Source organism: Anomalospiza imberbis, chromosome 7 (genome assembly GCF_031753505.1).
Source record: "Anomalospiza imberbis isolate Cuckoo-Finch-1a 21T00152 chromosome 7, ASM3175350v1, whole genome shotgun sequence".
NCBI lineage: Eukaryota > Metazoa > Chordata > Aves > Passeriformes > Viduidae > Anomalospiza > Anomalospiza imberbis.
Genome location: NC_089687.1, coordinates 1,653,695 through 1,669,108, shown reverse-complemented (window position 1 = coordinate 1,669,108; position 15,414 = coordinate 1,653,695). Strand labels below are relative to the sequence as shown.

The window sequence follows — 15,414 nt, the reverse complement described above, 5'->3', positions numbered from 1 at the left end:
TTGTGAAGTGTTTTAGCAGGAGCAAGAACCTCTTGCCCTGGCTCAGTTTTTCTCTGTAGAGAGCTTCTTTATTTTGCTTTTTATTAAAACTTTTTGTTTCCAACACTGTCACAGGAGCCATCCTGCTACTTTTATGGCACCTGAGGTAGCTGAGCTATCAAGGGTATAATGCTTATCTCTGAGAGCTTAGGAGACCTGGCTTGAAGAGAAAAAGCATTACCCTCTCATGTCAGCTGGGAAAAAAAGCCAAACTCTCACCTGTGGAATTTCCTTCCCCAGGTTCTTTGGGATCCTGGAGGCCCTGGTGGGGGTTGCGCTGTCTGGGCCCACCTCTGCCCTGGCTTTCAGTGAGTCTGTGCTGGGGGTCATTGATCAGAGTGCAGAGCAGGTGGGCAACAAGGAGCACCTCTGGAGAATGTGGAGTATTGTTGTTACTCCTCTGACTGAGTGGATTAATCAGGTAATTAATTCATTAATCAGTGAACTTGGTTCTCTTCCCCACACTCCCACAGGAGGACTTTGCTGAGCATTTATCTGATTTTTTTAAGGAATTCCATGTCTTGAAGTGATACTGAAATTAGCTTGGCATAATCCTGCTGGTGAAAACCATGGAAGGGTTCCCCCCAGGAACTGTTAACTTTTAAATACCATGGGTTGGTTTGCTTGGTGTGAAAATCAAATAAATCCCAGATGGGGGTGTTCAGGATGTAATTAGAGCAGAGTTTTACTCATGTTAGACATCTTTAGTGTAGTAAAAGTCTTAAAAATTACAGTATTTAACAGATTAAGCAGCTTATTTACTGGAAATGTGTTGATTGTAATGTAGGAGTTGCTGAATTAATTAATCCTCATTAATCATTAGATCTAAAAATCATACAATTTATGGAGAAAGTTTTAGGTGCTGTGACTCTTTACAGCAGCATGGGCACAGGGAATGGCTTCCCACTGCCAGGGGCAGGGATGGATGGGATATTGGGAAGGAATCCTGCCTGGGAGGGTGGGGAGGGGCTGGGATGGAATTCCCACAGGAGCTTTGCCTTCCTGAAATCTCTGTTATTGATCAGCAAATGTAAAATTTGGTGTCCAGGAAGTAAAATGCCCGTGAAGATGATTCCTGCTTCAGGTTCTATACTCCAGATTTTCGGAGTGCTCAGTGAGGGGATGCTGTGGCCAGGTCAGAGCCTGATCCCAAACTGGAGCAACAAGGACTGACTTAAAAATTAATTACAGCCTCATTAACAACAGCCTGATTAACAACCCTTTCTTTATGGCCCTTGGCTGTGGGACCTTTTTGCCTTTCCATGCCTTGAACAGCCCTGGAAGTGCCCAAGGCCAGGCTGGAGCAGCCTGGGATGGTGGAAAGCGTGGGATGCGATCAGTGGGGTTGGAATGAGATGAGTTTTAAGGTCCCTTCCCAGGATTCTCTGAGGTGGTCATCACTTGCTGCAGCTGGAATAATTGAGGAACACACCAGTTTGATTCTTGGAATGTATTTTGGCTCTTAGAAACACAGCTTTTTTACCTTTTGCTAGCAGGATCCTCCTGAACTCTCGAAAGAGCAGAATATCTGATTTCAAACTGTGTTTATTACAGTGAATCAGGAACAGCCTTATTGGTCATCCCCATTTTGCAGCTTTAGCTCTGCTAAACATAATTTAGCAGATCTCTTTTAAACTAGATACAAAAGCGAGTTGTAATTCTGATGTGGTGGTTTCTGTAGCGTGGAGTGTTTTGGGTGAGACTTGAAGCTTTTAAGAGTTCTTTTTGCTGACAGGAGTTGGTAGAGAAATGAAAAAAGGGAGTAAAAATAAGTATAAAGTTTAAATATTCAAATGTCCCAGTTTGAGACAAAATTTGGGAGGTGACTTCCCCAAGGGGTCTCTTCTAAAAAAAGCAGATTTTAGCAGCTCTTCTCCCAGAAGATAATGGTGTTTGGGAGATAATCTCCTTGGAGAAGAGTGGAAAAAACTGTTTATTTAACAATCAAAGCATTGACAAGGGTGAAGAAATGAATCCTATTAAACCATAAAACTCTTTTCTTGTTGCAGAATAACGAGGTGAACCAGGGGGATGCCCTGGAACACAACTTCAGTGCTGTCTACAGTGCTTTGTTGCTGCCAGTATCCCACATTTTCCCCACTCAGGGATTCCCACAGGTAACAGCAAGTGAATCAAATTAATTCAGAACAACGTGGTATTTATAAAATTATAAAATCCCTGAACTCTCAGAGCTGACTTTGGGTTCAGTCAGCTGGGTTTTGGGTTCAGCACAGCACCGTGGTTTTAAAACCCTAAACCTCCAATTTAAAACCCTGAAGAATTCCCTAGGTTTTGACAGAAGAAAAAAAAAAACCTGAAGCAAGTTTTTCTCTGTGCACAGATATTGATATTTACCAACTTTTTCTCTCTGTGTTAAAGCCAACTCTGAAATCCTTGCTGCGCTCTTGGTCTGACCTGTATCGAGCTTTTGCTCGCTGTGCTGCTCTGGTGGCAACAGCAGAAGAAAACCTGTGCTGTGAAGAACTTTGTGCCAAAATAATAGCTGGGCTAGAAGGTGAAACTCCAGTAGTGAGTATAAAACTGATCATTTAGCAGATCTCTTCTCAATTAGGTCTCAGAAGGTGGGGTGTAAATTCTAATGTGATTTCTGTAGTGTGGAGTGGCTCAGGTGAGACTTGAAGCTTTAAGAGTTCTTTTTGCTGACAGGACTTGGTGGAGAAATGAAAAAAGGGAGTACAAGTAACTATAAAGGTTACGCATTCAAATAGTTAAGCAGATTTTAGATTAGTCTTCTAATTAATACCAATGGTTAATGAGTGTCATCGTGGTGGTAATTGGGATTTGTCCAGGTGCAGTGTGTTTGTAAATACCACCAACCCAGGCACCGCCATTAGGGAGGAGGAACACGGAGCCATCAGCCTTGTACACTAAAATGTAAGGATTTTACTCCCAAAGCTGCATAAAAGAGAAAGATTTTGAAAGAATCAATGGTTTTGTTACCTAAATTGCCTATTCCCAAACTCACACCACAAGGGGAAGGGGGTGAACATTTAGTTTGGGATTTAAAATCCTTGATGAATAAAGTTCACTTTGGAAAAAATACTGTGAAAGAAACAAAAAACTGGAATTTAAAAACCTGGAATTGAGAGGATTGCATCATTGTAACCTACCTTGGATGCTGCTGTCTCCTGATAAATAAATAAGTGATAAATATCACTTTTAAAAATCAGTAATTACTAAACAAGACAAACAGTTTAAAAGTTCAGCGAGAAGCTATATTGCAGCTTCTTTCAGCTCACAATATCAGTGTTCCTTTTAAAGCAAGTTTGACCATGTTTAGGAAAATTTGGATGGATTGAGAGGGGAAAAAAGCAGCTTTGATCATCTTTTTCTATGCACAAAAAATTATTTGTGCTTTGACTGTTAATGGCAACTTAATTGTTGTGCTGGTAATGACTTTTCTGGCAACCAGGCTTTGTCCTTGAGCACACAGTGAGCCTTGAACCTTAATTTTATTGATTTATCCTAAATGTGACCCCTTCTCCCACTGCCTGCCACTGTTTGCTGCTTTAGACACTGCCTGTGTTAATTATTAGAGTGGGAAGCCCATCCTCAGTGTAAATGTGTATTTAAAATGGAATGCTATCAGCCTGACCTGATCATGCAGAGCAGCTTCACCCACCTTTAATTAAAAGTGATTTCTTTGCTGTCCCAAACACCAAGGGTGTTTCTTCCTGTCATTGTTGCTCGTTTGAGGATTGATTTTTGGCTTTGCTGCTTGACTTCTGGTTTTGCTGATAGATTTCTGTTTCTGCTGATTGATTTTTGTTTCTGTTTCCTGCTCAGGTGTTTCCCATGCTGGAAGGTCTCACCCACCTTGTGTCAGTCATGGTTGACTGCATCAACTTTGCACCCTATGGCACTAAATTCCAGCCCAAAAACAGATGTAAGGAAATACTTAAGTTTTGGGGTTTCTGTGTGTGGCTTCAGGAGTTGGTTAAAAATGAGAGTTTAACAGAAGACACAGGGTCATTGTGTATAAAATATTCTTTGTTTTGTTTCCTATTCCCACTTAAACTGTTAAAGCTGAAGAAATAATTTCCAAAAAAGCATAATTCTGTAAAAAAGCAGTTAAAATTTATCTGCCCCATGGGAATTTGTTAAAGTGGTAAAATGCAGTGTTGGGCTGCTGAAGGAATGAAATGCTTTAATTGGAAATGCTGATGAGGAAGAACATAATGTAAACTTGACTTCCAAATAAATAAACTAATAAAAAATTATATTTCTCCTCCTCTCCTGTTCACTGTTCCAGAATTTGTGCTATCTGAGGAGTGGTTGTTTATTTTCAAGTAGGCATAAAAATCTAAAACCAGATTCTGACAAGCCAGAAATAGAAATAACAAGAGCAGAAATCGGATAAAATTACGCATTAAAATGTGGCTAAGTTGTTAAATCAGTTTTTAAACTACTTGTATATAGATCTAGTTTGGGAACAAAGTTCTTCCTCTCATGCAGACTGGATGTTCAGCTGTCTTCTCATGTCGCTTAAGGAAAAAATCCAATTTTTAATTGAATCTTTGAACATCAGCTCCCCAGACACCCACAGACTGGGCTAAGAAGAAGAAGGAGCCCCTTGGCAAACTGAGCTCTCTCTTCAAGCTGCTGCTGATGCTGCTGAACTCCTTCCACGAGTTCAGCTGCTCTGAGGTCCATGCAGAGTCCCTGAGTGCCCTGGGCCCTTCCCTGCTGGCCGCCGTGCACGCCATCGTCAGCCGCATCTCGCTGCCGTCGCTCCTCGGCACCACCTTGGCCAACTTCTCCCAGCCCTTGGCAGTGTTCTATGAAAAAACCAAGTGAGTGTTTGCAGGGTGCCTGGGAACCTGGGCTGGGAAAACTCTGGAGTTGGGTGGGATGGAGCTCAAGGCTTGATAGGAGCTCCGTATTTCAAATTTCCATCTCTTCACTGCCGCTGTTGGGCACGAAATGAGCACACAGAAGCTTGGGAAGTTCAAAAGAGAAAAAAGCCAGTTTTATTCAAACATCTGGTATTTCTAGAATTCCAAAGGTCTTTAGACACTGCCTGTGTTAATTATTAGAGTGGGAAGCCCATCCTCAGTGTAAATGTGTATTTAAAATGGAATTCTATCAGTCTGACCTGATCATGCAGAACAGCTTCACCCACCTTTAATTAAAAGTGATTTCTTTGCTGTCCCGAACACCAAGGGTGGTTTTTTCTGTCATTGTTGCTCTTTTGAGGCTTGAGTTTTGTCTCTGCTGCTTGATATTTGTTCCTGGTGGATTGGAGGATGGAATTGCCACCTGTCCAACCACACTGGTCCAAAGATCAATCCATCATTCCTCTCCACCCACAGAGAAACACGCAAATATTCTGTTTATCCATGAAACTGGGGCGGAACGCTGACTCTCAAATACGGAAACATTATCAGAAGGCTCAACAAGTTTTATGAGAACTTTAAAACTTTCAAAAGAACTAGAAAAGAAAACGTAACACTTCTGAAAATCAGGGCAACACTTCAGAGTGACTCTCTAGGCATCTCTGCAAGGCTCTAAAGTTTGCTTTCCACCTGCTGTTACTTTGCCCTGCAGTGAAGGCACTTATTGATAGAAAAAAATAAAATTTCTTAGGGAAAAAATAAATTTTTTTGCATTAAATTGTCAAGGAAATTAATGATAATTTCTTGATGTGCACTGAAATCCTGGAAGTTTTTAAAGCAGAAGGAAATACTGGGAAAAACTTTGATGCTTTTTTCCTGAGCATTGTTTTCCTTGCATTTATTCATAAAAATGGGAGAGATTATTTTCTGAGCATCTTTTTTTTTTAAGATTTATTCCTGAAAAATGAGAAGTTGGATAAATATTTTTAAAAGACATGTGGAAGCAAATAAAAACTTGGGAACTTCTCCAGCTTGGAGGTCACAGGCTTATAAAATGAGTTAAAAATGCAGTTTGCTCACATTTTTCTGGCTAATTGTACCTAAGGATTGTTTTGTACATGGAACATATTTATTTATTTACTTACTTAAATGGAATTGTTTTGTTTATGGAATTGCTTAGTGGCACTTCAGCTTTTTAATGCCAGTACTTCAGCTTTTTAATGCAAATATTTATGGGGCCTGGGAAATGTGTTTAAGCAGACCATTTAGAGTTATTATTAGGAGTTATTTTATAAGAAAAGCTGTAATTTTAAATTTATACTAATTACCACTGACTTTTCCATTAATTTCTCCTGAAGTCAGCATAGCAGTATTCCTGGAATTTAAAGGATGATCTGGGAAACTCCATCAGGAAATTGTTTAATCCCAACTGAGGCTCATTTCACAAAGTGATTCCATCCAGTTGCTTACTAAAACCAGTGTGCAGAATTTATTATCTGTTAAATTATGCTTGGGATAAATGAGACAGCAAAACAGAAATGAATTGAATTTGTTTTGGCAGGCTCCCTGAGGTACCCAGAGTCTACAGCAATCTGAACAGCAAGGTAAATTTGCTACAGAAATCACTGGGCTTGGGGGAGATGTGGGACAGCAGAGTTCTGCCATTTCTTCTGCATTAAAAAAAAAAAATAAAATGTCATGAGGGTAGAGATTTAATGTTTTAAATTCTTTTACATTTAACATTTAAATTCTAGAAGTGAGGAGCACTCAGCTCTGGGACTTTCATGTGATGTGACATTTCGGGCTGTAAAGTCGAGAATAAGCTTATAATTCAAATATTGCAGATTTTAGTTGAAAATTCCCATTTAAAAAACCTGTCTTTTGTTCTCCCTGAGCTGGAGAAGCTGCTGGCAGAGATCCTGCAGTGCCTGCAGTGCCACTGCCCGGGCTCCTGTGACACTGAGCTCCTGCAGCAGCTCAGCCCCGTGCTCTGCGTGGGCTTCCAGCACAGGAACAAACAGATCCGCCAGCAGAGCGCCCAGCTCTGGAACTGCACCTTTGCCAAGGCCTCCTCTCTCACCTATCCTGAGGAACTAAAGTAAGAAACTGATTTTTATCATTGTCATCTTCACAGGAGGAGCTCACGAGTTGTGTCGTACCATTCTGATTCCTTGTGCAAGCTGGGGGGTGCTTTTATTGCGAGCTGCTGCTCTTTTTCTGCACCTTTCCCCCTCCCATAAATCTAAATTGGTTTTTTTTTTTTATTTTTTGTTGCTGCTCTTTTTCTGCACCTTTCCCCCTCCCATAAATCTAAATTGTTTTTTTTTTATTTTTTGTTGCTGCTCTTTTTCTGCACCTTTCCCCCTCCCATAAATCTAAAATGTTGTTTTATTTTTTGTTGTTGAGCAGGTCTGTGTTAAGCCAAGCCAAAAAGAAAATCCCTCTGCTGCTGCCTGGTTTTGAAAGCATTGAGATGTCTGAGGAGTGCAGTGGTCCCTTCTCTGACCTGGTAAATGTTTTGTTGGGATTTCATGGGAGTTGTTCAGCAGGGAGTGAAAGGTCAGCTGGGATTTTTAATCTGATTGGCCTGCAGTGGTTTCATGTTTAGGATGATAAATGGTGCTGGGTTAGCACTGTCAAAAGACTCAGCTGGTTTTTACCACTTCCTGCATTGTTAGTTTTGAGTCCTAGGAATTTATTCGATGCATTTAATGTTTAAGTCGTCCTCTATGTAGTTTAGAGGAAATTTGTGAGTGTGGGATGGTTTTATTCTAGAAATTAACACAAGGCAGGTTCGTGAGCTTGGAGTTTCTTCCCACGGTGCATTCAGTGTGGTTTTGTGTGAATAGATGGAGAATTCCCAGCTGGACGCAAAGATCAGTGGAATGGATGTGAAGGTGGGACAGAAACGAGATTCAATACTGGCACAGACGAGTGAACCCAAAAGTGATGGCAAAGACAAGTCCAGCAGCGTGCAAGCAACACCTGCAAAGGTGAAGTGTTCCCAGAGAGGTGTCCTGGAATCAAATCCAGGATCTTCGGGACAAAATCAGGACTTTGGGGATGCTGAAATGTTTTTCTTTCCAACTTGTGCTGCCCAGCAGAGTCAGAGTTAATATTCCTGTCAAAATTCTCTGCTGGGTTTTGGGGAGGGCAGAAAAGAACCTCAGTCCTCACTCTGTGGAGGTTGTGACAGATTAGGGTTTTGGTGGGCTTTGGGTTGGCAGATCCCTCTCAGAGATAGGTCATGTCCTTCAGAAATTCCTGATTCTCGGTTCCTCTCTTGTTCCTAACCCAGGATTTGGGATTTTTATCTTTCTGCAGTTAAAACTAGAATTTTCATCTCCTAAGACAAGTGAGACACTTCTGGAAGAGGAGAAATCTGCTGATTTTGTGTTCATTCCTCCAGAAACAAAACCAAGGATACTGACAGAACATCAGAAAGAAGTGCTTAGGTCAAAGAGGTCTGTCATTTGTTGTTTTAAACTTAATGTGAAATGTCATTCTTTGAGTAGCTGAGCTTGACTTAACTTCAGTTCCTGTTTCTCACACCACCACAGGTAACTGAGTCTTGTTCTTCCATGCAAGTTATGAAGTTTAAAGCTAAGGGAGTTCCTTGCTTTGCTGTTTTAAAGCAGCCAAATTATTCTTGCAATGGCATTTCCTCTTTTGATTAAATACAGTCTTCTCTAGTCTGTTTGGAGTTTGGGAATTTTCACATTTTTACTTGGGGACTGACATGCAGTGAGAAATAAAAGATGCCATTTTTCATAAATCATGGAAATGGAAAGATTGGGTAAAACAATCTGAGGAAAGGATTTCTTCAGTCAGCAGCACATCAGGAATTAGGATATTCCCAAGACTCATCTTAATTGCAGAAGAATCTTTAGAATGATCTCTTCTAATGTGAGAAGATAATATTGGTGTGTTTTCTGTGCTTAGGCAGCAAAAGCAGTGTAAGCAGGGCTTGAGGCAGGAGCTCCTCTGGGTTTTCTGGTGAATTCTTTGCAGAGTGGGATCCCAGTCACAGCTTTTATTCCCCAGAAATAAAGATTTAATGCAGCTGAAAAGAATGGCCTTGAAATAAGGAGATAATAAATTGCAAAGAAGAGTCTGACTCCCTTTCCTGGTGTTGTTGCAGAGCTGACATTCCTGCCATGTACAACAACCTGGATGCTTCCCAGGACACCACCTCATTTTCCCAGTACAGCCAGAGCCAGGAAGATTCTCTGTGAGTAGAAGTGCCCAGTTGTGGTCATTTAAGGGTTCTCCTTTGGCAGCAGCACTGATTTCAGTAATTCTCTTCTAGGGAAATGCCACCTTCAGTAGAAGATACCAAAGAAGACACTGCAAACCAACCTCAGGTAATTTCCCGTTGTCTGATGGTGACAAAAATCAGAGTTTCTACCAAACGTGAGAGGTTTTGTGATTTGTTTTCCATTCTCAACACCAAGTGAGAGAAAATGTAACACCATTGCAGTGCTGTGTTCTGCTTTATATCATTTATCCCTGTAGGATTAATTAGAATATCATGTAGGCCAAATCACTGGGTATTTGATTTCAGAATGGGAGGATCTGTGTGAGCAGTTTTTGATCACCCACCTGCCTGTGCTGCCATAGTATTTTACAGGGGTAAAGATTGTAAATCCTGAATTCCTTTTGGGGAGGAATTGCCTGAACAGCTGCTGTGCTGACTGTAGTGCCAGTCAGACCACGTGAAATACAGCAAAACTTCAAGCGTTTTTGGAGTTCTTTGTTTTGGGATTAAATGGTTTTTAAAAGTGTCTTTTATAACTATCAAAACCCAGATAAGAAATCATTTGGAGGAAGGGTGCTTAGAAAAACCTTCTGGGTGTGTTGTTTCCTGTTGCACCAGAACTGCAGTTGATTATTATATTATATTATATTCATAGGACAAGTACAACTGTGCCATTTGACTCCTAGGACAAACCTTTTGCTGTTGATGTTTTTGGGACAGGAGGAAAACGTGGGGAGTGAAGGATGTCGCTCAGAGGAGAGCTCAGCCTGCACCAGCGAGGGGGAGGCCAAGAAGGAGACAGCTGAGATGATCCCAGAGGAAACATCCCCTGGAGAGGGATTGGAGACAAGTTCTGTGGAAGCAGCTGCCCAGGAGGCCTCGGCAGGGAAGGAGGACACCTCAGATGTCACCAGCAGCTCAGCCTCCAGTGACATCATCTCTGGCACGCCCCAGCCCGTGAGCCGGCGCCAGTCCTTCATCACCCTGGAGAAATTCGGGGCTGCAGAGAGCAGACCCTTCAGCCCAGCCCCGCTGAGCTCTGTGTCCGAGCTGCCTGGGAGTGCTCCTGAGGCAGCCACACAGGAAATCAGCAGTGGCAGCAAGGCTGGTGCTAAAGCAGAGAAATCTGGAGAGGAAGATAAAAACCCCCCAAAAGCCGAGCCTGCCGCGGGGGCTGTGGCCATCCGCAGGGTGACGCGCCGGCAGAGCAGGATGGAGCTGCAGGGCAATCAATCCAAGCTCCTGAGCAGGCCAGAGGAGTCCCTGGCCCCTGACAGCCTGGAAAGCAGTGCTGAGCTGGGCTCTGCAGGGGAGGATGTGGAGCACGTCCTGCTCAGCCACTCCCAGACTCTGCTCTGCGCCGAGGCAGACATCCAGAAAGCCGAGGATGCCATCACAGAAATGGAGAGGGCCCAGGGGCTGGACATGGACTCGAAAGAAAACACCCCCCCAGACAGCAGCAGCTGCTCTGAGCAGGCCCCAGGGGATGACAGCCAGGTGCCACAAGTGTCCCCTCACCAGAAGCAGCTGCGGCGTTCCTCCAGGAGACGCTCGGACGCTGTGGAGAGCTCCTCGGGCAGCCAGGAGAAGGAGGATGGGCTCCCAAAGAGAGACAGGAGGAAAGAGGAGGAGAAGGCTGGCCAGAAGAAGCTGTCCCAGGGGAAAGGTGACGGATCCCAAAAGCAGAAAGGAATTCCTGGGAAAACGACAGAAAACACAAAAGAGAGCAGCCAGCCTGAGAGTGTGGCAGAGGACTGGAGCTCCAAGGACTCTCCTGCTTGCAGGGGCCTGGATGAGGAGGGCAGCAGGGGTGGCAGGAGGGCAGAGGATTCCCCCAGGGCAGAGGGGGAGGGTCAGGGCAGCCTCAGCACAGCAGGGCAGAAGGTGGAGCGCCCGCGGTACCACACCAGGAGATCTTCCCAAGGGTTGCTGTCCAGCATAGAAAACTCTGAGGCTGACAACTCTGCGGGCAAGGAGGAGAGCACAAGGAAGAAGAAACCCATGAAATTGAGGAGTAGAAGCAATTCTCTTGAAGGTAAATTGAAAGAGGGACAGGCAGGGAGCCAGAGCCTTGAGGGATCTGCCCTGGGAAATGAAACTAAGAGTCCCCTGGAGGCCAGTAAAGGTGAGCCTGAGGTCAGCACAGGAGCTGCAGTGCCAGCTGGGGCAGGTGGCCTGGAAAAGCAGGAAATTGCTGCAGCTGCTGGAGGAGCTGTGGGCTCTGGCAGCTCTGAGAATCCAGGTGCTCTGCAGGACACGAGCGTGGAGCAAAGCAGGGGTGATGCATCCATGGAGTCACTGGGCAGCCCCTGTGTGTCTGAGCAGGATGGGAGAGCAGCAGAGGAGAGCAAAGAGGAGAAGCAAAGCAGCACAGGGGACTGTGCACCAGCAGCAAATGTTCCAGGTGCTGAGCCCTCCTCTTTGCAAAGCCCCGAGTGCCAGAACAAGAGAAGCAAAAGGGTGAAAAAAATCAAGAGCTGTGATTGCTGCTTTAAAAAGCCAAAGCAGCAGGTGACTGAATCAAAGTTCACTGAGTCAAAAAAGGAGAAAGCTGCTGAGCTGGAGGAGCCTGAGAGCATCCCAGTTCAGACCCCCGTGAATGTTTCTGGGCACTCAGATTTGGAGGAGAGCTTGGCCCTGGCTCCATGTGGAATGAGTACTCCATTGCACCCTCCCAAGGAACCCAGCACCTTCAGCTTGGAAAGCCAGGAAATGGATGTGGAAAACCTGCAGGGAAGCAGTGTGGGGCTGGAGGAGGAGAATGCAGAGGGTTCAGCAGCTGAAACCACTGAGTCCATGGGGGAAATAAAGGAACCTGCTGAGCAGAAGGAGCAAACAGAGCAGGTTCTGCCTGAGAGTGTTCCTGGAGAGCCCAGGGAGAGCTGCCTGGACTCAGGGGACCAAGAGGAAGAACCAGCAGCTGCAGAAAAGGAGGAAATAAATGAAAATGGACAACTGGAGGAGGTGCCTGAGGAGCTGAGTGTTGACAGCAAACCTGAGGAAAAAGAGATGCAGGAGCTAGAAGGAAATCAGGAGGATAAAGGAGAAGCTGAGAACTCTGCTGGAGAAACTTGTGTTGCTCCAGATCAAGAGATGAAGGTTGAATTGGTGGAAACTGAAAACAAAGTGCCTGAAAGCGTGGCCTCGGCAGATGTGAGTGTGGATTCCCCTCTGAAGGTGGAAGGGGATCCCTCAGTGCAGGTGGCTGAAAGCCCCACCAGCCTCCAGGCCCGCTGCACCTGGTCCCCCTCGGCCTCCCCATCCACCAGCATCCTCAAGAGAGGCGTCAAGAGGAGCCAGGAGGATGATTCCCTGTCACCTGCCAATAAGGTATTCCATAGGAATTGTGTGCTGCTCGGTGCACAGCCGGGATGAGGAGCTGAAATCATTCCAAATCTGTTCAGTTACTGGTTTCTGTTGTGAATAATCTTGCAGGAATGGTGAGGTTTGGGTTTGGAACGTGCCAGCACTGACAGATTTGTATTGTGAGGGGTTTTATTTTGAAACAGAGCACCCTGGATCACTGCAAAACCAGGAGCAGCATGCTCAGGGTTGTACATAGAGATTCCTCAGGGAATCCTCACAGTCTGTCCTTGGCTGAACCATTCCCTGGGTCATTCAAGAACCTGAATGATTCCAGACTGACTTTGTGTCCTCAGACTGACTTCACCAAGCTGTGCTGGGTTGAGTTCCCACTCTAAAACCTCCTTCTCTCCTCAGATCCGTCGAGTGTCTTTTGCAAATCCCATTTTTCAGGAGGGCCTGGCAGACGACATCGACAGGAGGAGTCCTGTCATCAGATCCCATTCCTCACCCTCCTCCAGGAGCCTTAAAATCCTCTCTAACACGCAGGTCAGGGTAAATCCTGTTACAGTGTTCTGTGTCCCCAGTACTTGTGTATCGATCATAAATAGCATGGCTTTGGTGTGTGTTTGTAGTCACTTACACACAGTTGTAAGGGCTGAGGGTCAGAAGTGTAAGAAACAAAACTGCTTTAGCCTGACTCATTCTGTTACTCTGAACTCCAGTGAACTCTGAGGTTTCAGGGGCTAAAATCTCACTATTAACTGAATTCCTACTGTTAACTGAATTCCTACCATTGACTAAATTCCTACCACCCTGAGATATTTTTTTCCTCTTTTTCTATCCAGCACATTACCACTCCAACCAAAGGATTTCTGTCCCCAGGATCTCGTACCCTTAAATTTAAGAGCTCAAAGAAGTGTTTAGTAAGAAGTGCTTTGGTTCATGTTTCTCTTCTATTTTTTTTTCCCTGTATTCAGTGTGTGGCAGTTAATTTAATACTTTGCCTGTGTTATCCCAGATCACAGAAATGGCCAAGGAATCTCTGCCGTGCCTTTCGGAATTCGTGTACCCCGCCTTGGCTGGCTGCAAAGCCCCTGTGGATGTCATTTTACCTCAGATCACATCCAACATCTGGTCAGTGGCTTCTTGCTTTTGAAGGTGACATTTCAGTAGAAACTGAGCTCTTACTGAACCTACCAAACCACAGTTTTAAAAAGCCAGAATTCTTTAAAGGGATTGGGGTTGGCTGGGTGAGGAAGAGACTTGACTGTTTTGGCATTCTTCAAGTACTTTTTTGATGACTGAAGAGCTCCCCAGGGATGGGGAGTTTGTGCAGGGCCAGGAGTTGGATTGATGATCCTGTGGGTCCCTTCCAGCTCGGGACATTCCCTGACTGTGTACCAATGACCCATTTTCACTCTCCTGCTGCAGTGCCAGGGGCCTGGGGCAGCTCATCCGAGCCAAGAACATCAAGACCGTGGGAGACCTGAGCACTCTGACAGCTCTGGAGATCAAAACCCTCCCCATCCGCTCCCCCAAAGTCTCCAATGTCAAAAGAGCTCTGAAAGGATACCATGAGCAACAGGTGAAGTTGACTTTTAGCACCCAGGAAGCCAATATTGACCTCATTTACTGCAGCAGGAATGATGTGGTTTTTTCCTTCATTAAAACCAGCACTTTAAAACCTAATCCCTGCCTGCCTTAGCACCACGAATTCAAGATACAGATGACTTGGTTAAACTATTGTTATTACCAGGAAAAGTGATTGGATTTATTATGAGGCTAAAATATATCTCACCATGTAATTTAAACTTTTTTTTTTTTCCCAATCTGAAAATGTTTTCTCTCCCCCAAAAATGCCCAGGTAAAATCTCGAGTGTTGGAGGAAAGCACAGTGCTTGAAGATGCTGAGAAGCCTGGAAATGATGTGGAGGAGAAATCTCTGAGTGCGGATGAGGAAAAACTTGCAGCAGGTACCTGCTGGTGGCTTTTTGCTTTGGATTTGGAGGGTTCTGCTGTCTCGCCTTCGTTCTCTCCTGGTGGGAACAGCTCATCCTTTTGTTTTTATTTTGGGGTTAGTTTTACTCTTCAGTCACGATCAAACCCTGCAAAACTCACCCTGAGGAAGGGCAGGATGGAGTGCCTTTGCTGGGAATGTTTCCCATGGAATAAATACATGGCAGGCTGCTCCAAGATGTGATTTTGTACAAAACCAGCTGGAATTCTGCTTGGATTTTCCTGCACTTCTCTCCTTTCCCTCCTTGCAGATCTGGTGGACACAGCCAGCAGCAGCAGCAGCAGCGAGCAGCCCCCTGTGGATCTGCTGGGGCAGATCCAGGCTCTGGCAGCCCAGCTGAGCTCCGAGGATCTGCTTGGCTACTCTGGCAGGCAGCTCTTCGAGATGCAGGAGCAGCTGCTGGGGATGGCCTCGAGCATCCTGAGGAGCCTGCAGGCCCGCTGGCACTGCCCTCCCCACCAGGGCCCCGAGTAGCTGCAGCCCCTGCTCAGCAAGGAGGAGTCTGGCCCAGCATTCCCCCACTTGTTTTCCTTACTGCTCAGTTACTCCTTAAATCTGCATTTTGGGCTGTAGGAAACTTTTGTTAACATCTTCATAAATTTATTCTTTCCCCCCCCCCCCCCCCCTCTCTTTTTTCCCCCCTCTCTTTTTTCCCCCCTCTCTTTTTTCCCCCCTCTCTTTTTCCCCCCCTCTCTTTTTCCCCCCTCTCTTTTTTCCCCCCTCTCTTTTTCCCCCCCTCTCTTTTTCCCCCCCTCTCTTTTTCCCCCCCTCTCTTTTTCCCCCCCTCTCTTTTTCCCCCCCTCTCTTTTTCCCCCCCTCTCTTTTTCCCCCCCTCTCTTTTTCCCCCCCTCTCTTTTTCCCCCCCTCTCTTTTTCCCCCCCTCTCTTTTTCCCCCCCTCTCTTTTTCCCCCCCTCTCTTTCCCCCCCACCTCTCTTTC

The 15,414-nt window shown here is 45.1% G+C and overlaps 1 protein-coding gene across 1 annotated transcript in view; it reads left to right on the top strand.

Moving 5' to 3' along the window:
• The window catches only part of RIF1 (replication timing regulatory factor 1), a 31,180-nt gene extending 16,176 nt beyond the window's left edge, over positions 1–15,004 (top strand). Inside the window, exons 17-35 of the mRNA XM_068195111.1 lie at positions 280–460; positions 2,049–2,156; positions 2,419–2,568; positions 3,847–3,946; positions 4,589–4,853; positions 6,457–6,499; positions 6,791–6,993; positions 7,305–7,404; positions 7,745–7,888; positions 8,220–8,359; positions 9,037–9,126; positions 9,205–9,259; positions 9,874–12,483; positions 12,874–13,005; positions 13,305–13,382; positions 13,478–13,593; positions 13,891–14,044; positions 14,324–14,432; positions 14,727–15,004. Coding sequence (XP_068051212.1) covers positions 280–460; positions 2,049–2,156; positions 2,419–2,568; positions 3,847–3,946; positions 4,589–4,853; positions 6,457–6,499; positions 6,791–6,993; positions 7,305–7,404; positions 7,745–7,888; positions 8,220–8,359; positions 9,037–9,126; positions 9,205–9,259; positions 9,874–12,483; positions 12,874–13,005; positions 13,305–13,382; positions 13,478–13,593; positions 13,891–14,044; positions 14,324–14,432; positions 14,727–14,950 — 5,002 coding nt within the window. The 3' untranslated portion in view covers positions 14,951–15,004. The remainder of the gene's footprint in view (positions 1–279; positions 461–2,048; positions 2,157–2,418; positions 2,569–3,846; positions 3,947–4,588; positions 4,854–6,456; positions 6,500–6,790; positions 6,994–7,304; positions 7,405–7,744; positions 7,889–8,219; positions 8,360–9,036; positions 9,127–9,204; positions 9,260–9,873; positions 12,484–12,873; positions 13,006–13,304; positions 13,383–13,477; positions 13,594–13,890; positions 14,045–14,323; positions 14,433–14,726) is intronic.
• The last annotated feature ends 410 nt before the right edge of the window (positions 15,005–15,414 follow it).